The following is a 25926-nucleotide window of genomic DNA, read 5'->3' as shown; positions in this document are numbered from 1 at the left end:
TTGGGAGGGGGGTGGTCACAATGAAATTGTGAAAATTTTTTTTTACAATTGTAAATTTCTAAAAAATTTTTTTTGCAATTGAGATTAGCTGTGAAATTTTTTTTTTCAGAGTAAATTTTCAGATTTATAAATTTTTTTTAGTTCGTCGCTGTCTGAGGATAAAGAGGGCAAACGTGCACCACAAGCGGCCACGCAAGCGGTCACTGGGAAGAGGTCAGGAGAGGGGTGTCCCCCTGCTGCTGTTGGAGCTTTTGAAAAATAGAGATTAAAATGGTGTTATTTGGTGGCACTTGGGGAGTATTTTTGCGGGGGGGGGGGGGGGGGGTGGTCAGGAGGGGATGTCCCCCTCCTGCTGTTGGAGCTTTTGAAAAATAGAGATTAAAATGGTGTTATTTGGTGGCACTTGGGGAGTATTTTTGCCGGGGGAGGTCAGGAGGGGGTGTCCCCCTCCTGCCGTTGGAGCTTTTGAAAAATAGAGATTAAAATGGTGTTATTTGGTGGCACTTGGGGAGTATTTTTGCGGGGGGAGGTCAGGAGGGGGGTGTCCCCCCTCCTGCTGTTGGAGCTTTTGAAAAATAGAGATAAAAATGGCGTTATTTGGTGGCACTTTGGGAGCATTTTTTTCGGATTACACATCTTCCTCTGAAACATGGTCTTCTTGCTCCTCAGTAGCTTCGTATAGTTTTGAAAATTGACTATTTTGGTTTCCTGGCTTCCCTTTCTACTGCGTGGTGAAATGCCTACATTCACCCCACCAAACATCATGCATATCTCATGATTTACAATTGATTTTGACAAGCTGATAAGCTAAAATAAGCTAAATAATAGAGTGAAATTTGCATATTTGTGTTTTTAGAGCAATTGTTGCCCTTTTTTGATCAAAACATCGATTTCTCTGTAGCAGCATGTCCAAATTGATTGGATGTGTATAGATGTGTTGAAATTTCAATATTTGTCTTTTCAGGGCAATTTATGCCATTCATGGTCAAAAAATCTGTATTCTCTGAAAGGGCTTGTCCAATTTCTTTGAGAAACTTTCAAAGTTCAACCCTTTTATGTGTTTTTGTGTTGGGATTTGTTGGATAGATGGCATTCTACGTAGTGTATTGTTGAATGTTAAAACGTGTTGCTGTTGTTATTTGAGGCTGTTTTTTGAGAAAAAAGAATTGAAAATGCCTTTTTAAAAGCAAAATAATACATAATGACTGATATGTTGTTTTTATCATATTGACGTGTTTCTACTTGTTCACCCATTCTTGCATTCATCATTGTAATAAAATGCTGTGAAAAAATGAAACTGATGTGGCCTGCATCTGTTTACACTTGATCTTAAAAGGCAAATACAACTTTCTGTCTTGACAACCATACCATAGTTTCAATGTTTTACCTTGTGTACCTGCTTGGTTTGTACGCAGGAAACAAGTAGAAAACAGGCTCTATAATTTCATAATTTTCAAGTGATCAGAATACAAAAGTCCTGAAAAGATAAGATAATCACAACTTCCAGTATAAGGGATACAGTCACTCTAAGTCTAAATGTATAAATTAAAATTAAAAATGTGCCGGGAGGATGTATTAAAAATACAGAAAGTTGCTTACTGTCGGTAAAATCTAAAAAAAATTCAAGATTTTAAAGACTTTTGCAGATTTTTTTTTTACGCATTTGTCTTCTTATTTATTTTTTTTTTTATTTTGCAAACTAGTTTGAAGATTTTTTTTCCTAACTTTCTGCTCTGAATTTTTTTTTTTCTGTTTTTGACCATCCCCCTCCCAAGATCTAATGGTCCATCCCTAACACAGTTGCCTATGTGCAAAGCGCCCCCAACGGAAGTTTCAAAGTTTAGTTGAGAGGCATAGTTGAGAGGTCAAAAGTTCACATTATGTAACCAAAGTTTTGTAAATTCGCACTCGACATCGCTACACAGTCAGCTGTAGCCGCGGTTTTTGTGGAGTGACTGTGGTTTGACGCAATCTCAGATTTGAATTTTACGTCCGCCTGAAATATTTGTGTAGCAACATTTGTACTTCAAAGATGAAATCGGCAGAAATAATGAACAAGGACTGTCTTTCGGATTCGGAGCCTTGTGAGAGAACAAACTGCAATGGCGGCTGTGGCTCTGGAAGTGCATTCAACAACAACTTTGGCGTTCCACGAGCCTGTCAAGGTATGATATATATAATGCACAGTCGCTTGTGGTCAGGTACACCGTGGACGGCCCCTGTGACCCAGGGAAAATGTATTTTTTCAGGGTCAAAAGAGGTTGTACGCTGTGTACCTCAGAACACAGGCACTAGACACGTCGCTTCGCGATCGGTGTACTGATTCATGAATAGGAAACAGAAAGAGCTCGAGCCTTTGATCGCGAAGCGACGTGTCTAGTGCTTGTGCCTCAGAACACTACAAGTACCAGATGTGAACTGAATGTGCTCACGTGGTTTACAACAGGTTCATTACATATAGTAGTATGCTTCACAGATCAGATCATTATATGTAGCAGCTAGGTTTCATTTACTTTCGCACATAGCTCTGCGTGGCAGGGCTGTAGTTACCGACGTTATGCGGAGGCCGTATACGCCGGTGACACACAGCCCTGCCATGCAGCTAGAGCTATTTCGCACAGTACTGTCGGAATCACTCATTACAAAACTTCATTCAATATGCAAATGAGCTGTTTATCAGCTAAAAGCTACATGGGACAATTAGATATCTATCAGATAAACATCTGCAGCTCGTTTTATCAAATTTAATGCTGTAATTTCGGAGTAATATCACTAAATACAAAGTTCATTAAATATAATATGTAAATAAACCCTTAATTAACTTGACACTGCTCAGTGCTTCACTTGACAATTAGACATTTATAAGATCAATAACTAGCGGAAAAACCAAATCAGGTGCCATAATTTCAGAATTACATCACTAATTACAAAGTTCATTAAATATGCAAATGTTCCCTTAATTAACTCCACACTACCAAATGCTTCTCAACGCAGTCAGATATCTGTCGGATCAGTATCTGCAGCAGATTTCATCAAATTTGGCGCAGTTATTTCGGAGTTACATGACTAACTACAAAACTTCATTAAATATGCAATTGAGCTATTTATTAACTTGACACTACCCAATACTTCTCAGTACAATTAACTATCTATCATATCAATATTTGAAGCAGGTATCAAGGAGGTGGTGTAATTACCTTTAATATATTGATGCCCCTAGTCAATGTCATGGACAAGTGCAGAATTTATGAATGCCCCACCCATTGGGGCGGGGAAATGTGGGGATTTACTTGTTTTAGTTGAGGGTTTTCCAGATTGTCTTGCCCCAGGGAGTGAGGCATTTGACAAATTTCATGACAAATTTCCAAATCGCCCACTATGCCCCAAGGTGGAGGGATGGGCGTTGACATTGCCTGCCGCATAACCCTGCCACTCCCTGACTGACTGTATCGATTCCCCAACCAAAAGACGACGGAGAGACCTGGACTAGGCTGTGTGTGTCCGACTTTAGGACTCAATCTAGTAACCGCATGAGGCCATAGTGGAGCTTGAGGTTTTGCCAGGGTATTTTGGGTGGACGGTACTAACTACATTACTGCAGCTACATGTAGTGAGGCCACACCCCTGGCACGCAGAGCTACATTGACACAGACATGATGCATGAGTAAAGAATAGTGGACATACCACTGGTTTGCGAACTAAAAGGGATTTTCTTAGGGGCTCTAAAGTGAACGGGTTAGTGGATTTCATAAGTTACAAACAATTTTTCAAACAAAATTATTTTGTATCCACTAATTTCCAGTCTTGCCCTTACATGATACAGTGAAAGCAATAAGATGTCACTTTTATCAATTGAGAACAGGACAGTGTCATTGTGACTTCCAGAGTTTTATCAAATGTATAGTGTAGTATTTTCATAATGGTTAGTCATCCAATAATTCACAGAACTATGTTAAAAAAGTTTTAATGTTTACATGATGTGATGAAAGAGGTTTGCCTAAAGTATGTTGATATTGTGAACATTGACTTCACTGAAGATTCCAGCAGTCTTTTTGAAACTGTTGTGCTGGAGCACATTGTTATGGTGCTTATATTTTCAGTGAATGTGACTTTATCTGACTATTTTCCTTGTTTCAGTTTGGGAATATCATAGATTGGCTGTTAATGTATGGCTTCTTAACCGTAACATTAAAACATTCTTTATTTCTTTCAGAGTGTTGTGCAACTTTCCAATCTCTCAAACATTTCAACAAAATGCATGAGCTAGTGAAACCATTAGAGACACTGACTGAAAACATGTGTCAACGATATCAAGACAATACATTATCAATGAAAGGTAAGGTTATGCTATATGCAGGGCAGATGTCAACTTTTTTTTTGGTATAGTATGTATATGTGTGTGTTTGTTTTGTGTGTGTGGGTGTCAGTGTGCGTGTGTGCGGATCTGACACTAATGTGCCACATAGCAAACATGTCTTCATCATTTTGTTGTTCAACACAATTTTATAATATGGCTGCTCAGGGCTCGAAATTAACTTTTTACCTTGGTAGTCCACTTGGGCTACCATTTTCTGAAGTTGGTAGCCCAGTGACAATGGCTGATAGTCCAGGAAGATTTTGGTTTAGGGATACTATGCTCGTTCCAGTATAAGCCCCCCGGTTCAACAACACAAAACAGCAGTAAAACTAGGGTTTTTACTCGAAAACCCATGTTATGTGTCACGAACGCTTAATTTATGCTTATTTTTGTACATTTGTAACACTTTCTATCACTTTCTAAATCGGCTAATATACATCCAAAGAAATTGTAACTTTAGTAAAGAAAAACAGAAAAAATATTCTCATGATATTTATGAACTGGCATGCCATGTTACACCCGAGTCTCTCTGTACAGAACGTAATAAATTGATACTGATCGACAACCATAGATAAAAGACAGCGAAACTCAGCCACGGTTGCCAAGCACAGTGTATTATTAGCGACGAAGTTACGTAACTGAGGAAGCTTATAGAGTTGGGAGAGGCAAGGTGACGTCATTTCCGTCAACAACTTCCGTAAAACTATTTTGTCACACACCACGTGATCACAACTCTGGTAAAACTATTTTGTCACACCACGTGATCACAACTCTGTAAAACTATTTTGTCACACCACGTGATCAGTGTTATTTAACGACTGTAGCATACCTCCATGGCATACCATTCACGTTGCACACTCACTATCAGCGAAAATACGAGATCGTGTTGAATTGACATTATAATTGAACTTAGAGCGTACGTGTGAGTGTATTGGCTTACATGAAAATGCGATAGACAATAATGCATTTACGTTAGAACGTCCATGCTCGTTCATGTTGTTTTTGTTCTGTCAGTGTAAATTACGAGATTGGTGGATGTTGACGGACATCTTGCGTGCGTTTGGTCCTGACATGCATGTCGTTTCGATCTCCTTTTTACTGTGCAGGGGAGAATGAATTACGTTCCTCATGGGTTTCAAATATGTCAAAAAAAATACGAAGTTTTGAGTGGATTTACGATTTAGTTTGTAAAATTACGAGCAACAATTTCAGCTTCCCATTTCATCGGCGCGACCGTGCAAGAAACCTCAGTCTCTTACTACCTCCATGATCACATGTTGTACCACACGAACATGAAAGGCCGGCCTCTGAAACACTCAGTGTGTAAGCGTGTGGAAATTTGCGTAGTGTTTTTTCTCATTTAATTTGGCAAATTATCAGCAAAAACCTCAATAAGTAAAGGTAACCCTTTCTTCTCAATCGCTTCCTGGAGTTTCGAAGTCATACCAACGAAAATGAGTGAAAACATTCGATGCAAAATTGTGCATCGGCGAGAGTAACATGCGTAAGCTTAAAGAGACTGAGAGTATTCATAGAGAAATAGCCCATGGTTTTCCTGTTTTTCGTTTGAATTTTGGCCAAATAGTCGCTTTTTAGCGGGCTTTGAAATTTTTAAAGCATCTAAAAATATTAAAATGACTTTTCATTAACAAACGAAATAAAAAAGTAAGAAATTCAATTATTTATCTACAAAATAAAATATTTTGGCAGGCTGAATCATGCAGCTAAAAAGTGAACAATCAATGTTTTGGACGAGTACATACGTGTGAGTGGTTTTTCGCGGGGATTCCCCGACCGTTCATTGCTGTGGCGCTCGAATACGCAGTCAGTTTCTGTGAAACGGGATGAAATTTTCTTTTAGGCGAGGCGTTTCAAGTTACTCTTGAGAAAAGTTACTTATTTATCAGTTGTTGTTTTACTGTTTCATGACACATGTTTCTGATTCAATCACTTGTTGACCTGAAAAACAACGATATTTAGTACTCTTTTTCAACAGACTTTTAGTAAGTAGCCGCGGTACAGCTGTCAAAAATACTATCGTTTTCAAAGTACATTTTGAGTGAACTTTGTAAATTAACATTCTGAACCATCGTGTAATGTTATGCTTGGAATTTTGTTGCTTTTGAGGTTTATTCGTGGTTTTTTTGTTTCTTTCCATCATCAAACATTGACAAGTAAGCTTGTAAAACTAGCCTTAAATCACTTAAATTAGAATTATGTGTTACTTTCTGGTTTTGTAACATGTAAAGAAATAAATAAGTTGATTTCTTTTGATCCTTTCCACTTATTGGTATTTTTTCCTGGTTTAAAGTTACTAATATCCTTAACCTTTAGTCTCTACAATCTTAGAAAAAATGAAACGATTGATTTAATAAAAGAAACTTATTGTGACACAGTTCAGTCATTTTCATAACTCTGGTTCAAAATTCAGTGTGCATTGGCATACAAAAGGAATTTGTTGATAACTGACAATTTAATTAATACAATCAATTTTGAAATTTACTCAAAACTTTTGAGACTGAATTTGAAACTTTACTAAGAATTTTCAGTAGCTAGAGGGGAAACAGACATACCAGTGTGATGGGCGGACCAGAAAGTCCATGGAAATCAAGCAGGTTGTTCTTACATGAACATTGCTGTTTGGTGTGTTGATTTGTAACACACTATGCTAACATGTTTCAACACCCAAGGAAACATTTGTAACTTTATAGTCAATGCGACATATTAATAAAATTATTTTAATTTTGTATCGGAATATCACAAAACAATGTTGTGATCATCGCAGTCCAGCTAGCTGTTATGAGTAAGCATGTGTACTTGGCTGGACCGATCAAGTTTCTCTGCAAAAAATCATTTCACCATCAATGACAAGCTAAAGTGACATCTTTAATAAATGTGTCCATTCAATATCCAAAGAAAATCAAGGCTATCAATGACACGAAGAAAGTTTGTTTAGAATTATATTTTCGTTTTAAACTACAAACACAATTGGAACTATTTTGTGATTATAAGATGAACAGTGAAAGTCACAAAATATGCTCTCTAAGAGAGGGTTTACTCAAAGCATTTAGTAATTATCAATTTTTCTAGTGAAAATATCAAAACTGTAATTATCGAACTAAATGTTAAAGTAGTATAAAAAATTGTAGTATTTAATGCCATCTGCTATTCAAAAATTGTAAATGTATCCTTTTTGACAATTTTTTAAGGATATTTCATCTCATTGATACACATTCTTGAAAATGTCAAGATTAAAGGTCAAAACTTCATGATTGCTGTATTGTTTAGAGGACCTGGATGCATTTGAAGGTTTCGGGATCATATCTGATTGGTTCTTTACTATTTCAAACAATGTTTAGGGGTCATATCTAAGTGGTCCCTTAAAAAATATTGAGGGACACATCAGAGTGGTCCCCGAAAGTTTCAAGGACTCATGTGGGTGGTCCCTCAATGTTTCAAGGTCACATTAGGATAGTCCTTGAAAGATTCAGGGACACCTCAGGTTGGTCCCTGAAAGTTTCAAGCACTCATCCGGGTGGTCCTTGAAAGTTTAAAGGTCACATCAGAGTGGTCTCTAAAAGATCCAGGGACATATCAGGGTGGTCCCTGAATGCTTCAAGGACTCGTCTTGGCGGTCTGTGAAAGTTGCTCGGTCACATTAGGATAGTCCTCGAAAGATTCGGGGACACCTCAATTGGTCCCTGAAAGATTCAAGGACTCATAGACTTAGTCATGTTCATGCTACGATCACAGTTGCATGCTGACATCATTGTCGAGATCGGGAACAGCACTGTCACTCCACAAAGGACCTTGGTAACATACATCAAATTCATCGGCGATATCCAGTATTCCGTTGCTTTCCATGTAGTCCTGTCATTAAATAACTGAGGTAATGGACGTCCTACATTCAGAATCGGTAACCTTTCCCGACAAAGGAATTAGTGCAGTGGACAAAATTCATTCGAACGTCGCGTCGTTTACACAATCGACTTGAAACAATGCAGAGTCTCACAACAATGTGACCCGTGACCTTTATTATGTTAATTAGCAAGGACCATATTATTTGGTGTACGATTTGGTGTCTCGCTTAACGAGAAAAGCATCATTGACAACATCTCCAAATTAATCATGAAGACTGTAACATACAACCACAGTATTTTAAACGGTGGGAAAACTTTACAGCATGAAAGAGCAACATGTACCTTACCCGGGACCTTACACAATCGCGCGATGTGCCCTAGGTGTCCCTGTAGATTAATATGGAATATGCCATCATGCAAATTGTTTACCAGCGTCGCGTCGGCTCGGACAGCATATTCAACCATGGATGTACAACAAACGAGTACATTGCCATTAATCGTCAAGAGGCTCGTTTAAATCGACTGAAGGTTCAGCCACTGCCCAGTTCATCACATTTATGCCAGGGAGAACATGCCTTGTAGATCTCGTCGCGTGATTAATACGCAAAGACGTGTTTCGGCGCCGCCGACCAGTCACACATCGGAGCCATGAGGACGCCGGGTTAAGCCATTACATAATCTTAACTTCGAGGTGTTGAATATTGACGCTTATGTGCAGGAAGTTGGACCAAATCTTTCCAGTGATTCCTCTGCCTGTGATCAGCTTTACCAAGTAATGCTTGTGAATGCACAAGCTGATGAGCGAAGGTCACATTAGGATAGTCCTTGAAAGATTCAGGGTCTCATCTGGGTGGTCCCTGAAAGTTTCAAGGACTGATCCGGGTGGTCCTGAAAGTTTCAAGGTCCAGGGCTGTCAATGTTTTTTAGAATAGAAGGGTAAGCGCGGGTACAGCCTGTGGAGCGAAGCGGAGAAGTGTGCGCGCAAGCGCACGCGGGGGGAGGCCAGGAGGGGGGTGTCCCCCTCCTGAAGCTGAAGCTTTTCTAAGTATTCATCTTCAATTGGTGGCCTGTGGTGGCACTTTTGAGGGCAATTTACTGTCAAGTTTATTATAACTGAAGTATAAAAAGTAACATGAAATTGAATCTTGTGAAATAAATTATGGAAGACAAACAGAAGTATTACATAGTTTTATATGTTTATTGATACACCAGGTTATTATTATTATTTGCCTACAAATTGTGTTGAATTACAACCTGCTTAATAAAGATCATAATCTGAACCATAATCAGAATCACTGGGGTACTCATCTAAGCCCAAGGCTTGTATCGGTATAGCAGTACCAGCTGACAATACCTCAATATTGTGTGATTCTCAGGCTGATGAAACAGTAGCTTCAGCAGAAACCACATCTGCAAAAACTATTTCTTCAGATCACGGTCCCTCCACAAAAGACCGTGTTCAGATGTAGCTTTAGAAACTACACCTGCAGAAACTATTTCTTAAGAAACAACATCTGCAGAAAGTATTTCAATAATTGTAATACGTTCCCATTCAAAAACAGCTAATCGTATTAGAATCTAAAAAAATCTTGTCCCCACTGTAAAACTGATGTCATAACGTCACGACAAAAAATTCCGATCTGCGTCTGGTTGATACTGCTGTAATTTTATTTTGTCTGTTTCAAGACCTCTCCTCAGAGTTACCGGCTATGAATTTCCAGTGTGAAAATTTACAAATGTAATGGGGTAAATACGAGACCATTACCAGAGACAATTTGAGTAGACGCTACGTCATACAAACAATTACAATACTCAAGTTTACATCCACTAATGAAATTGCGTGCCTTCGTTGTCCGTCGGCCTCTCAGTTGACAAGATTGAGAGTATGTTGATTTATTTACGTAGTAAATCCTTGCGCGTGAAAGTTAACGATCAAATATTTTTCCTGATGACTATCATAGTATCTATTCTGATATCCCTCACAATAGTCAGAGTTTTGTCGAAACCCACGCCTGCCAAGTGGGTAGGCTCACTACATGCATGTTATATCCATATCCAAAACATGGTTTACCGCCGCGCCGCACGTACGTGCAAGATACCGCGAAAGTATATAGTCAAGCCTAGCTAAATTTTGTGATTGCCCTAAACATTAAAAAATGTTGGTCTTGTAAATGATTTTGAAGGATCGGAATACCGATATTTGCTTTTGAGGAAAGATTTCGGATGTCGGAAAATATTTATCAAACTTCAATACTCGGGCCTTCGAAACAATCACAGTACACAGCATGTACTACCGTATGAATACATTTCATAGAACGGCGGCTTGGTGCAAACAAATTCAGTGGTAGTCAAAACTCACTAAAAATTATGTCAATCCCCACAAAGTTTGTTTTGCGTTGAGTAAACGATTCTTACTCATTGTAAAGAGCGTTCACGATCTGCAAACGGGAAAACAAATCAAAAATTCCAGTCGCTAAATACACGTAATGCTATGGCATTTTGCTCAGACACGGCGTGAAATCTGCATTGCATGCTATACCATGATGGATTGAAACCCCGATCACTGAAATTCCTCAGGAAAATAAAATGATTTACAAATATTGACATTACTTTTATATCCAGAGCTAGTGTGAGCCTCTCGGGGGTCTTTTTTGGACCCATACATCCAACGAGGCTGTCGACTTTCGTAGCCATATATCGATCGTGTACGTCCGAAAACCAATCAGAACACGTAAAGCTTTTTGACAGTACCGATTAAAACCAATCAGAAATCGGCTACCAACGAGCCTTAGGGGCTGCGCCTCTGTAGCACAGCGCAGCCAACGGTAGAATTTGGACAGGAAAGAATTCATAACGTGTGTAAAGATCATTATTGCAGGCCTTGAATAGGGAAAACAGGCGGCGGCAAGACCTGTGTCAGACGGCGATTTGCCGCCGGTGACCGGCTATAATTGACTGCCCTGAAGGTCACACCAGGATAGTCCTTGAAAGATTCAGGGTCACATCTGGGTGGTCCCTGAAGTTTCAAGGACTCATCCGGGTGGTCCCTGAAAGTTTCAAGGTCACACCAGGATAGTCCTTGAAAGATTCAGGGTCACATCTGGGTGGTCCCTGAAAGTTTCAAGGACTCATCTGGGTGGTCCCTGAAAGTTTCAAGGACTCATCTGAGTGGTCCCTGAAATTTTCAAGGTCACACCAGGATAGTCCTTGAAAGATTTAGGGTCACATCTGGGTGGTCCCTAAAAGTTTCAAGGACTCATCAACGTGGTCCCTGAAAGTTTCAAGGTCACACCAGGATAGTCCTTGAAAGATTCAGGGTCACATCTGGGTGGTCCCTGGAAGCTGCAAAGACATTTCTGCACAGTCCCTAAAAATTCCAGACAAAAACTGTTGGTTTCCGCCGTTGATATTTTTAAAGGTTTCAACAGATATTGATTACATTTCTTTGCATCTACCAAAAATAGTTCATTTTTAATAGAAGAGCTGGAATAATTCAGTGATTTTGTAAAATTTTCCAGCATTAATTAGCACACTTACAAGAAAAGGGTAGTTTAATCAAATTTACCAGGTCTCATTTCCTTGTATGTGAAATAAATAAATGTACAAGACATTTTCTTAACATCTACCAAATCATTTGAAAGAGAGATCACCAAAAAAAGTACACTACAGCATAACTGATTTGGGTAGAGGTAGAAGGCCATTTTCCCATCGAAAATTTAAAATTTTATCATGCATCGTTTGGTGAGAACAGTAAATGCCTACAAATCAACCTTGGAAAGGGCATTTGTATTTTCACTTAAACCACAGGCGACCCAAGTATTACTGAGTTTTTCACACTGTTTTCTCTATCATTTTCTCTTCTTTCTTCATGCTCTGAATGATCGGAATAAATAAAATAAATGGTTTATATAACCTAACCTAGCCTCTGTGACTCTTTATTTATTTTACACTCCATTACAAGGACGATATCTCTCATACACACATGCTGTAATTAATTAGTCAACACAACTAATTATGTTAATCCGTGGACTTATCAGGGATTTTACGGGTTGGTCAACATCGCGAAAGATAGGAATGGTTACTAAAACGGCAAGGTAAGAAGCTCTCCTGAAATGTGTCCAGAAATTACCAAATTGCGGCCAGTCATGACCATTTATCCAAAATCTACTGCAGCCAATGTATTTCGATGGCCGAGGAGAACCAGCTACTCTTATTCAAACGTTTAAATGGTCGCGAACAGTGCAAACCCTGCCAGTGCCTTGCCTGCAGTTCATGGCATGAGGACGTCCGTAAAGCAGGAAGTCGGAAGTTGAAACCTTTGACCTTTACGTTGTTTATATGTGGGCAAACTTGTAAACATATTTCCCAGGGACAAGTCTGATTTTGACTAGGGTCAAAGTTCGTGTGGTTAAGCGTGGTTCTCTCAATCGGGTGGTGTTGCTAAGGTTTTATCTGCCCGCCGTCTGTGGGTGTACGGACGGTGGTCTGCCTTCAGTTTAGCTGTGCGTTCTCGATAATTTTGCTGTATTTTTTCTCACAAACATTGGAAATTCGTTTAAGTTTTAAGAAACATTAATTTTTATATGAGGAATATTCTAGCTCGTATCCTCGAATTAAACCAGCCGATTTTCTTTGATACAGTTTTTATATGGTTTGGAGAACTCTTTGGGGCGGCGTCAGATAACAAGTGGAATGAGACAACAACATTTCGTTCATGTAAGGAAATCATATAGCAAGTACTTCTTGCGCTGGTGCAAACTCTACGAAATATTATGATATCAAAGATGTTTTCCATGATAATTTACAAGGTTTCTTGTCTAAATTCGCGGAAATCATCAAGGATAATCTAAAAAATACTACACGTAATTATGACTACATTTTGTATGTGTAGAGGTGTTGTTTGCCGTTCCGAACGTGTATGTTCTACACGTACGCGACGTATGGGTATCACTGATCAGCTGATGATGGAACGTTATTACGTGTAACTGAACTTCTCCATAACGATATGTTACCGGCAGACATGGAGATAATAGCGAGTGAATAGAAATGACGGTGACTGGTTTAAAAAATTCACAGTGCTGGTACAAATTCTCACAGGCTTCTTAACGTAGTGGCCGACATCATCGGTGATGTCAGTTTTTGTTTCGAGGTCACCGCTCAGGTGACTTTAGTGACGGGCTGCAGGCTGCTGAGCCTCGTCAATCGCTTGTACGCCAGAAAAAGAACGGTCTGCGAGTAGTCATGTCGAAAAACGCTGGAAAAACTGCGATAGTTTGGTGATTTTTGAGCGGATTTCTGGTAGTGGTAGGCCCCTAATAACCATGTTGTCGATGAGTGTTGGCAATTTGATTGGAAAATTTTCGAAATATCGACAAACAAAGTTGCGACAAGCGTGCTGTCGGGCAGAACATGGACGTTCCCATGGCTGTGGTGGTGACGTTGAAGTGAAAACCAGCCGTAAAAGAAATCCCGTCCGAAAACACCACAGCTATAGACCCAAAGCTAGCCTAACAGTACAAACGAAGTTTTATAGCCCGTGCGCCGCTTCTTTCGGGAATTTTGCTAACAGCATAAGGCACGATTGAAAATCGATGAATTCCTTAGACTAGTAGCGACCATGGAGCTAGAAACTAGCTCCATGTAGCGACCAACTCTCTTTTATTATGCGAAAAAAGAAACCGGCGACTCTTTGACGCCGTACAGTCATTCTAGTCATGAGCTTGGTTGCTACCGTACTACCAGAAAACAACCGACTTTAACGTCAAAGGCCTATTGCTGCTACGTACTTTGAGACAGAAAATAACGATATGTTAGCCGTAGACATGGAGTTAATAGCGAGTGCAGAGAAATGAAGGTGACTGGTTTAAAAAATTCACAGTGCTGGCCAAAATTCTCCAGTGTGTGCTCCTGCTAATGTGTCACCATTGTGCCTTGAATCACAACACGGTTTGTAAATTATACTCGGTATATACACTCGCAGAAAACGACGACGTGAAGCATACATTTATATAATTTTGTTGAAAAACTCATGAAACGGCAACTCCGGCGATCTTTTTCTGCTTGGTCGGTCGATACTTTCTGGGTGGCATTTGTTACACGGAGCAGGACCATGTCTGCTTAGTTATGTTAGAATTTGGCGCTTGGCAACGAAAAGCATGCGCGTTTCCAGCGTTCCTTTCGATCTAACTTCCCGTTTATTTTTGAATAATGAGCAGTGTTTGTTTGCGCATATCATGAATATATAAGCGTCCACTAGGTTTACGGACGTCCTCGGGACATGTTTCCCAAGATCTTCATACCTTCCCCTTTTTCATTAACATCACTATCTTTCCGATGTTGACCAACCCCTGATAAGTCCACGGATTAGCATAATTAGTTGTGTTGACTAATTAATTACAGCATGTGTGTATGAGAGATATACGTCCTTGTAATGGAGTGTAAAATAAATAAAGAGTCACAGAGGCTAGGTTAGGTTATATAAACCATTTATTTTATTTATTCTGATCATTCAGAGCATGAAGAAAGAAGAGAAAATGATAGAGAAAACAGTGTGAAAAACTCAGAACCTATTGGGTCGCCTGTGCTTAAACTAAACAAATTGACAAATCAGTTACGTTTAATTGGTTCTCATTTCCTAAGTTAGCAAAAAGCTAGACAAAATGTAAAATTTGTTCGAGGTGTATTTGATGATTGTGCAATTATCAATAATTTATAAAATTTGCCCCCGCCTTCACACAAAAACACTGTTAGATTGATGATTTTTAAATAGATCATAACAAAATGCTCAAGATCTTATAATCACAAAATAGTTCCAATTGTGTTTACAGTTCTTTGATGCAGTGTGGTCGTCTGGCAATCCATCATCACGACAGATGTAGTGCATGCAATACACAGTCCACACTGTCCAATCATGCGTGCTTGTTTTCCTGTTATAATTCAATAGGGTCAGAATTTTGTAGCAAGGAACATACAAAATCTTGCAGATAAATCAATTTGGAAGATCTATGTTGATCTATGCAAATTCCAAGTTTGGTGGACATGTGAAAATTATTTTTTTTGCCTTCATGTACAAGATGGCATGTTTACCAAGCTGGACGCTCACTGCTGAAAAACAATAGGTTTATTTACAGTTTCACATTTCAACCCTTTCTTTGCATCTTTCTCAGCAACATTCCCCAAACCTCTCTCCTTGCATCCCTACCGCTAAATGCACTGAGGAGCACAGTGTCATATCATTGACGCTATTATTTTATTACTATTTCAAATCAAACTGATTACACAATCTCTGGATACCGAAGTGACAGTTTTGTGAAATTTCAGCATCAAAACCCCAAAACTTGACACAAGTACGTCTTGTATGCTGCCGATCAACAGCATAGTGTGAACTGGCATGCAAAGACTGCACGCGGAAAAGCAACTCAACATTCTAGTATCAAACGCTCTGCATCTTGTGAAAACAACAACATAGCAGTGAAAATTGTAATAGTCACCAGAAAAAAACTCTTCTCAGATGAAAGGATAATTGCTTCAAACAAATGAAACTACATGTTGACTGCATTTAGATCGTCCAAAAGTGACGGATATCGCACGCCAAGTATTTCATGTCCCAGGCTTTGGTAGTCCATGTGGGCTACCATTTCATGGACTTTGGTAGCCCCAGGGAAAAGTTGGTAGTCTGTGGACGCGGGACTACCGCTAATTTCGAGCCCTGCTGCTGTTTTCTCATGCTCTGATTTGCTGCATGTAAATAACTCAATAGCTTTTATTCAAACTTGACTGTGAGTGTCACAATGTTTTGCGGTAAGTGTCAATAAGTCTGGTGTCAAATGAATTGCTTAAGAAAGGATTCACTTAATCCTAAGAAAGTACAGCTGAACTGGTCTCATACCTAAATTTCACGCCTATTTGGAAATACAGGTATTTCTGTGTGCATTGGCATACATACTAGCTTTATGAACTGTCATCAAGGTTTAATTTTTTTGCTTTGGATAAGGCTGATATTGACCAGCTCCTTCCATTAATAGGCTGACTTTGCACTCTTTTAAGTTGATGTTGTGTACTTAGAACTGTTGAAGGCAAAATGTGCCTAGAAGTGCATGTGTTTGCCACCATTGTATGAAGTATGAATGCCAGAATTGATTCATGTATTTCATAAATGTTTAGAAACAGCTTTGGGTGGTCAGTCAGCCAGGTGTGCAATGTCAAACTGATTGTCAGACATGTTCACGTCTTTTGCACAGTTTTACTTTAGGGGAGAACCATTTGATTTCGGGGGGGGGGGTATGGAGGATTTTGAGAAAAAAAAATTTGTCGCCAGGTGAGATAGAAGAAAAAAAAATTGATCCTGCCATGGCCTGAGAAAAAAAAATTGTCATAACAGACAGAAGTGAAAAAAAAAATTGTCAATATGCACCAGAAATTAGCAAAATTTGGAAACCCTATTCTCATGTATTCTTTGCCGGCGTGCCGCCATAGGCGGCGCAAATGTTTTTACCACAAGCAATTCTTATGTTTTTTTCCCAGCACTTATGATATAAGCATGCACTACATAGGTCTACTTACACCTCAGTGCACTCAATGTTTTCCTTCCCTTTCCTGACCCAAGAAATCATGTTTCAGGATTTCTGTTGCAATATCTCAATGGCATAGGCACTATCTAAAGGGGACTTTTTGACTTCTGTAAATTGTGAAAATTTTAAAACACAAGACAGGAGTCAATAAACTAGTGTTAAAATCAATATAGTATTCTCTCAATATAAATATATTAGGAAGATGTACAAGTTGACAATGAAAAATTGAGGAACAACAAATGTAATGAAATACAAGGGAGAGGGTCACTTAAAAAATTGAAAACTTCAGGGGGCGTTACTCAAAATGTGGAGAGGAAGAAGGGGGACGGGTTACTCAATTTATTTTGGCGAAATAAATTGAAACACATCTCAGATTGCACCATTGCACACATCCATTTCTCAAAATTTTCAATGCGAGAGGGGGGCACCCCCTCTCGTGCTCTCCCCCCCTTGGCTTTTCTAACAGTGTTACTCGTAAAAGACAAATTTAAAATACCTATCGGATTGCACTAAACTGCACCGTGGCGCACATCAATTTCTCAAAATTTTCCCAGGATCTAGAAATTGATGTGCGCCACGGTGCAGTTTAGTGCAATCAAGTACAGGGGGAGAACACGCGAGAGGCTTAGGGGGAAAGTGTTACTGGGGCTTTCCCCTATCTTGCATGTGAATTCATCGTTTATTATCACAGAGACATGTTTCCATTTACCTCACTTCAATGACCATTTTGACAGTTAAACATACCATATTCAAGCTTTTCATTAGAAGCTGGCAGCTGGAGAAATGACACAAGAAGGTCACAAATTTTCCGTTCCTGTATATTTATTTATCTTCAGTCTCTGGCAAACAGAACTGTTTTTCACAAATTGTATTGTCATCGTTTGGTTGTTGAATATTGTGACACAAACACTGATCATGCATAAAATGTAAAAATATTGCAGTGTTCAATGTCATTTTCAAACAGTTTTACCAAATGCAAAATAACCTGAAACTCCTCTCAGATTGCACCATTAAACACATCAATTTCCCAAAATTTCCAATACGAGAGGGGGAAACCCCCTCTCGTGCTCTCCCCCTTGAGGTGTTCTAACAGTTTCACTTAGTAAAAAAAAAATTAAAAAAACACCTCTCAGATAGCACCAGACTGCACCATTGCACACATCAATATCTTAAACTTTCCATGCAAGATACGGGAAAGCCCCTGTGACACTTTCCCCCTAAGCCTCTCGCGTGTTCTCCCCCTGTACTTTAAAATTCTGCCCGGTCAGATATCCTAGTGAAAACCTTGTCATAATACCCATCCAAATTAAACAATACCGTACGGTATACTATATGGTTAGATACTGCGTGAGCTTTTATATCTTTATTTTGTTGTGACTTGCAATTTCATTTTGATAGGTTCACCTTTTTTGAACCATCATGAGATAACTGATGATAGTCTAGCAGAGTACATCAGGATTTCAAAGGTCTTTACTGTTAAATTGCTGTATTTTGTAAATTTTACAAATACATGTATTTGTATTTAACTTTTCTAAGTGGGGGGGATCAGTCAAAATTTCAGTGTTAGAGAGGGGAGTTACTCAAATTCATCATGGTTGACGGGGGGGGGGGGGGGGGGGTGTGTCACTTGCAATTTCTGAGTTTCAGGCCGTAAATAAATACGGCTCCCTTATATACAACGCATCACAAACTTGATGACAATATTAAGAAAAAAAAATTTGCATTGCTACTCCATTTGAAAAAAAAAAATTGATGCAGCTCTGACAGTAGAAAAAAAAATTGCTGTCACTGTGACAGGAAAAAAAATCTGCTCCCATACCCATTTCCTCCATACCCCCCCCCCAAAATCAAATGGTTCTCCCCTTATATCGATCTCTGTGACCACCGATGGTTTTAATAGCCATGCTTTCATGTATGTTTGTATTGGACTGTAGAGTTGTATATTGCTTTCACGACTTTGACTTTGTTACATGTGTACCTGTACTTTGTTCATAGTCTGTGCCTTGCTGTGCTGTACTGCCTTTGGTGTGTTCAGTAACTATGTATGTGACCTTTCACCTATATTTTTTGGATTAAAGATGGTATAATGGCTAAGCAGCTGTGCTCTTAAATCCAATAGAAAATCCATGAAAAATGTCTCCATTTTGTCCAATATTACGTGAAGTCATTAGTAGTAACATCAAAAGCCTACATCTCTCTCTGTTCGCAGAGCGCGTTATGGAGCCTTTTTGTTACTACCTTACTCTACTGAACTGTTTTATATTAATCTTTCTACTAACAGATGCATCAATAATTGTACAGAGCATTATGCAACATTGCTTTATAACATTGGAATATGGCGTGTCCAACCGAGACAACAGCAACGAAGACCTGAATCCATTGTATGAGGGCAATCATGTTGAACACCGAAATACATTACACAAAGATTCCTTCCATTTTATGGAGTGCCATTCTCATAATGGGGACAGCTATGAAGGTGAAATCAGCACTGAGTGTTGTGAAAATCATGTGAAGAAGAGCAATGATGGAGCACCTAACTTGAATCACTCAGAGGCACAAGTAATGGAATATGGAGAAAGTGTGGAGACTTACAGACACAACACGTTTCTCAAGGGGCTTACAGTGATTAATTCTGATCTCACGCCATTCCAACACAGTGAGTGCGGTAAAGCATTAATTGAGAATGGCAATCTTGAGGCCCATGTGATGACCAACTCAAATATCAGCCCACATGAGAGCAAAGAGTGTGGTAAAACATTTAAAACAAAACAGGGACTTATTGGGCATATGTTGATCCATTCTAGTATCAGACAACATGAATGTAAAGAGTGTGGTCAAACATTTACAGAGAAGGGCAATCTTGTAAGTCACATGCTGATCCATTCAGAGATCAGACCCCATAAATGCACAGAGTGCGGTAAAACATTTAAAAGAAAGGCCCATATACTCAACCATATGTTGATCCATTCTGGTGTCAGACCACATGAATGTAAAGAGTGTGGTAAGAAATTCACAGAGAAGAGCGGTCTTAAAAGGCATATGTTGATTCATTCTAATGTCAGACCACATGAATGCACAGAGTGTGGTAAAACATTCAAACGGAAGTACGATCTTAGAGGGCATGTGTTGCTCCATTTCAGCGCCAGACAGCATGAATGTACAGAGTGTGGTCAAACATTCACAGTGAAGAGCCGTCTTAGCAGGCATATGTTGATCCATTCTGGTGTCAGACAGCATGAATGTACAGAGTGTGGTAAAACATTCACAGTGAAGGGCAATCTTAAAAGACATATGTTAATCCATTCTGGTGTCAGACCACATGAATGTAAAGAGTGTGGTAAAACATTCACACAGAAGGGCAATCTTAAAGAGCACATGCTGACTCATTCAGAGATCAGATCCCTTGAATATAAACAGTGTGGTCAAACATTCACAGAGAAGGGCAGTCTTAAAAGGCACATGCTGATCCATCCAGAGATCAGACCCCATAAATGCAGAGAGTGTGGTAAAACATTTAAAAGGAAGTTGCATGTACTCAATCATATGTTGATCCATTCTGGTGTCAGACCACATGAATGTAAAGAGTGTGGTAAGAAATTCACAGAAAAGGGCAGTCTTAAAAGCCACATGCTGATCCATTCAGAGATCAGACCCCATAAATGTAGAGAGTGTGGTAAAACATTTAAAAGGAAGGCCCATGTACTCAATCATATGTTAGTCCATTCTGGTGTCAGACCACATGAATGTAAAGAGTGTGGTAAGAAATTCACAGAGAAGGGCGGTCTTAAAAGGCATATGTTGATTCATTCTAATGTCAGACCACATGAATGTAAAGAGTGTGGTAAAACATTCAAATGGAAGCACAATCTTAGAGGGCATATGTTGCTCCATATCAGTGTCAGACAGCATGAATGTACAGTGTGTGGTAAAACATTCACAGAGAAGGGCAGTCTTGAAAGGCCAATGTTAATCCGTTCTGGTGTCAGACAGCATGAATGTAACGAGTGTAGACAAACATTCAGAAAGGAGGGCAATCTTAAAAGGCACATGCTGACTGACATTCAAAGATCAGGACCAGTGAGGTAAAACATTCATAAGGAAGGACATAGGTACATTGTTGATCCATTCTGGTGTCAGACCTCATGAATGTACAGAGTCTGGTAAAACATTCACACGGAAGCGCACTGTCTTAGATGGCACAAGATAATCTATTCTGGTGTCAGACAGCATTCATGTATAGAGTGTAGTCAAACATTCACAGAGAAGGGCAGTCTTGAAATTAACATGCTGATCCATTCAGAGATCAGACCCCATAAATGCAGAGAGTGCGGTAAAACATTTAAAAGGAAGGCCCATGTACTCAACCATATGTTGATCCATTCTGGTGTCAGACCACATGAATGTAAAGAGTGTGGTCAAACGTGCACATTCAGGTTTGTTTTTGAAAGGCATTTGTTAGCCCTCACAAAGATCACATGAACGCAAAGGCTCGCTTATTTTACTGGATAAACACAAAGAGCATGGTGAAACTTTATCTAAAAAATGATTCTATCAGACATATATTGATCAAATCTCATGTCAGATCATACCATTGCAAGAAGTATCATACACCATTCAAACAAGATGGTGATCTTAGGAGACATACGTTGACCATTCAAGTATAAGACCTCATGAATGCAAATAATGATGTAGGACATGCATGCAAAAGTTTCACTCGTAAAATATCAATGTATGAAAGCAGGTTAAAAAATCCATTAGAGAACAATCTTAGGGCACAGTAATCAGTCCAGTAACATATTAGACTGGAAGATCATCGCTCGAGGGTGCTTTCTGTGTTCCCCCTTATTAGAGGAGGGGAGTGGAGGGAGCGTCCTTGAGTGACGGATCTTTTAGTCCAATATCATGTCAGACCTTACGAATGCAGAGGGTGGGACTGAGGAGAGATATTAAGATACACATTTTCATCTTGTTAAATATAAGGCTCTGCTTAAAGAGTATAGGGGAAATAATCCTGATAATACAACCATCTTGATATACCTAGATGTATGCAATTGAATATGTGACCTTGTGAAACGAAATAGAACATATGAATTAAGTATTCAATGTCTAGATTCCCAACATGTTCTTGACTGTATCTTCAGAATATTGTTATCTTATGAGGGATGTGTCATCATGGTGTTACACTCATAAAAGTAATGTAAGAGTTTATTTTTATTTACAAATACTGTCACAAGTTTTTTTAGCTCCCATAGCCATATGTATATATGGCAATGGAAGGTATTCTTATAGGCTAGGGAAATGTCTGTATGTCTGTATGTCTGTATGTCTGTCCGTCAACATCAAAAACTCCAAAACCGCTGTACATTTCATCTTGATATTTGGTGTGTACATGGATGATGGGCTGTAGATGAGATTTTGTTCAAATGAAGTTGTCATTGCCAAAAATATGCAAATTAAGTGAAAAAATGTAAAAACAGTCAAAATTGAAAAAACTCAATAACCAATGAGCAGATTACATGAAAAATTAGCATGTAAGTACTTTGGGCTGACATGAAATGATTGTGCACATCTTGGGTCAGTATCTTGGACTTGCTATTTTTCATGAATTTTTTTGTAATTTTCTCCCATTTTTGGTCAAAAAATCTCCTGCTCTGAAACCACAAGTCCGATTGATTTGAAACTCGGTATGGAAGTGCATAGGAGTAACCTTTCCCAAATTTGGGCAAATCGTGGTGACATTTGCATATTTTTAGTTTACACGTCCATAGACTCCCATGTATATGGCAGATCTCCATAGACTCCCATGTATAAGGCCACGAAAAATAAAAATTTAGTTTCTCATCGTATTCATATTGCAAAAAGGATGCAGTGACACAATTTTTAGTCCCCATGGATGAAGTCCAGTGAGCTTATAGATTGGGTCATGTCCGTCTGTTCGTCCATCCGTGAGTCCATCCGTTCACGCAGATATCTCGGATATTTTGACAAAATGTCATGTGACCTTGATGACCTTTGATCTCAAATATACATATTTGTCCATAACTCAGTAACCACAAGTGCTACCACCCTTCATATATGGTATGATGGGACAGCTTATGACGCAACATATTGTACCTCATTAATTATGCACATATCTAATTTTGAGCGAGCCAATAGAGCTAGAGGTCTGATTTTTGGTATATAGGGATAACTTAGCAATACAATTTTTTTGACAAAATGTCACGTGACTTCGGTGACCTTTGACCTCAAATATACATATTTGTCCTTAACTCAGTAACCACAAGTGCTACAGCCTTCATGTATGGTATGATGGGACACCTTATGACGCCACATATTGTACCTCATTAATTATGCGCATATCTAATTTTGAGCGAGCCAATAGAGCTAGAAGTCTGATTTTTGGTATATAGGGATAACTTAGCAAAACAATTTTTTTGACAAAATGTCATGTGACCTCGGTGACCTTTGACCTCAAATATACATATTTTTCCATAACTCAGTAACCACAAGTGCTACAGCCTTCATGTATGGTATGATGGGACACCTTATGACGCCATATATTGTTCCTCATTAATTATGCGCATATCTAATTTTGAGCGAGCCAATAGAGCTAGAGGTCTGTTTTTTGGTATATAGGGATAACTTAGCAAAACAATTTTTTTGACAAAATGTCATATGACCTCGGTGACCTTTGACCTCAAATATACATATTTGTCCATAACTCAGTAACCACAAGTGCTACAGCCTTCATGTATGGTATGATGGGACACCTTATGACGCCACATATTGTACCTCATTAATTATGCGCATATCTAATTTTGAGCGAGCCAATAGAGCTAGAGGTCTGATTGTTGGTATATAGGGATAACTTAGCAATACAATTTTTTTGACAAAATGTCACGTGACCTCGATGACCTTTGACCTCAAATATACATATTTGTCCATAACTCAGTAACCACAAGTGCTACAGCCTTCATGTATGGTATGATGGGACACCTTATGACGCCACATATTGTACCTCATTAATTATGCATATATCTAATTTTGAGCGAGCCAATAGAGCTAGAGGTCTGATTTTTGGTATATAGGGACAACTTAGCAATATAATATTTTTGACAAAATGTCACGTGACCTCAGTGACCTTTGACCTCAAATATACATATTTGTCCATAACTCAGTAACCACAAGTGCTACAGCCTTCATGTATGGTATGATGGGACACCTTATGATGCCACATATTGTACCGCATTAATTATGCACATATCTAATTTTGAGCGAGCCAATAGAGCTAGAGGTCTGATTTTTGGTATATAGGGATAACTTAGCAAAACAATTTTTTTTGACAAAATGTCACGTGACCTCGGTGACCTTTGACCTCAAATATACATATTTTTCCATAACTCGGTAACCACAAGTGCTACACCCTTCATGTTTGATATGATTGGACACCTTATGACGCCACATACTGTACCTCAATAATTATGCGCATATCTCATTCTGAGCGAGCCAATAGAGCTGGATGTCTGATTTTTGGTATATAGGGATAACTATAGGAGAGAAATTTTTTGACCAAATGTCATGTGACCTCGATGACTTTTTACCTAAAATATATGTTTATGTCAATAAATCAGTAACCACAAGTGCTATGTCCTTTGTATTTAGTAGGATGGGAGACCTTATGACAACACACGCTTTACCTCATTAATTATGTAACCATCTAATTCTGGCAAGCGAACAGAGCTAGAGATCTGATTTTTTGGCATATAGGGATTAATTAGCAATATAATTTTTTTTTCAAAATGTCATGTGACCTCGATGACCTTTGACCTTGATTATACATATATATGCATATCTCAGTAACCACAAGTTCTATACCCTCCAATTTTGATAGGATATTAGACCTTAAGATGTCACATCTTGTACCTCATTTATAATGCGCATATGTATTTCTTGGCTGGCCAATACTGCTAGAGGTTTGATCTTTTTTCCCGATTTAGAACCATAACTTAGACATGCCTCATGTGTTTCAAATTGGGAACAACGACATAGACCTATGTGCCCATAGATCTCAACATATACACTCCAGTGATACTTCTTAATGACCACATTTTCCTGCCCCATCAAGACTAATACTCCTATTACAAGTGGGGACTATGTCATTGTAAATGACTTGTTGAGTTAATGGTTGTATCACAGTATTCGATATATCTAATTCTGTATTTTTTCCATTTTATATTCTGAATAATTACATTAAACATATTTCACTGTCTCCAGTACATTTCATTTAAGTATTTTCACTTCATGCACTTTATCCCTTTCACACATGTTCAAATATCTGACCAGAGAACAAACACTAAATAGTCCAGGATGGGAGCTACAGTGTCATTGACGCTATTTTTTAGAGAATATGGCTTACAATAGCTAGCTTCATCTCTGTGAAATAACACCAAAGCTTTATAATGAATTGGCTCCGCTGTATTCTTAAACAACACTGCCATAAAGAATATTTTCGTATACTGGTGTCAGTATTACTGATACATTAAGTAATCGCTGATGACAGTCCCCACTTGATTATGGTGTTTGAATAACTGTGTTTGAATTACATATTGCTTGGTAGCTTTATTACAGGGGAGCTGTTAAATGTTGGGAAATATACAATCCAATATGGCCGCCTGACGGCCATGTTAGATATTATCATGAAATAAATCAATGTGCACATTTCTACAATAGTAATTTATCTTTGTACCAACATTGAACTAAATGGGTTAAGGGATAGTATTTGGTTCAAAAACATGAAAAATTTGCAACTAAATGGCCTCGCCCGGCGGCCATATTGGATTTTCATATCACGAAATAAATTGACTTTCATATGTATGTCACAGAACTTTATCCTAGCACACATTTAAAAAAACCGACGCAGGGGTGACAGAGAAATGGCTGCTGACGGATGGATGCACAGACGGAAGGACAGACGGTTAAGGTTAGTCCCCGCCGGACTCCGTCTGTGGGGACTAAAAGTCACAGTAGCCCTTACAAGGGCGCTGTTAGAACAAATTGTTTGAAAAATATTTTGCCAAGTGTTTCTATGTGACAAGTCAGTCATTGTATGGTTGATGTGTTAACACTGAGAGGGGTAATT

The 25926-nt window shown here is 38.8% G+C and overlaps 1 protein-coding gene across 1 annotated transcript; it reads left to right on the top strand.

Annotated features, from left to right (window-relative positions):
• Window positions 1-1875: 1875 nt before the first annotated feature.
• LOC139145444 (zinc finger protein 665-like) lies at window positions 1876-25669 on the top strand. The gene is made up of 3 exons (XM_070716634.1): window positions 1876-2165; window positions 4214-4336; window positions 19069-25669. Exons 1-3 carry the CDS (start codon window positions 2033-2035, stop codon window positions 20871-20873), a joined length of 2061 nt encoding a protein of 686 aa, XP_070572735.1. The 5' UTR covers window positions 1876-2032; the 3' UTR covers window positions 20874-25669.
• The last annotated feature ends 257 nt before the right edge of the window (window positions 25670-25926 follow it).

The sequence above is a fragment of the Ptychodera flava genome, chromosome 12 (genome assembly GCF_041260155.1).
Source record: "Ptychodera flava strain L36383 chromosome 12, AS_Pfla_20210202, whole genome shotgun sequence".
Lineage (NCBI taxonomy): Eukaryota > Metazoa > Hemichordata > Enteropneusta > Ptychoderidae > Ptychodera > Ptychodera flava.
Note: the sequence above shows the minus strand (reverse complement) of the source record. Positions and strands in the feature narration are given on the sequence as shown.

Bases quoted from the DNA above. Each gene is read 5' to 3' on its own strand.
- LOC139145444 (XM_070716634.1), top strand. From the start codon at position 2,033: ATGAAATCGGCAGAAATAATGAACAAGGACTGTCTTTCGGATTCGGAG. The intron at 2,166-4,213 runs GTATGATATATA...TATTTCTTTCAG, and splicing joins CGTTCCACGAGCCTGTCAAG to AGTGTTGTGCAACTTTCCAA. The intron at 4,337-19,068 runs GTAAGGTTATGC...TTCTACTAACAG, and splicing joins CAATACATTATCAATGAAAG to ATGCATCAATAATTGTACAG.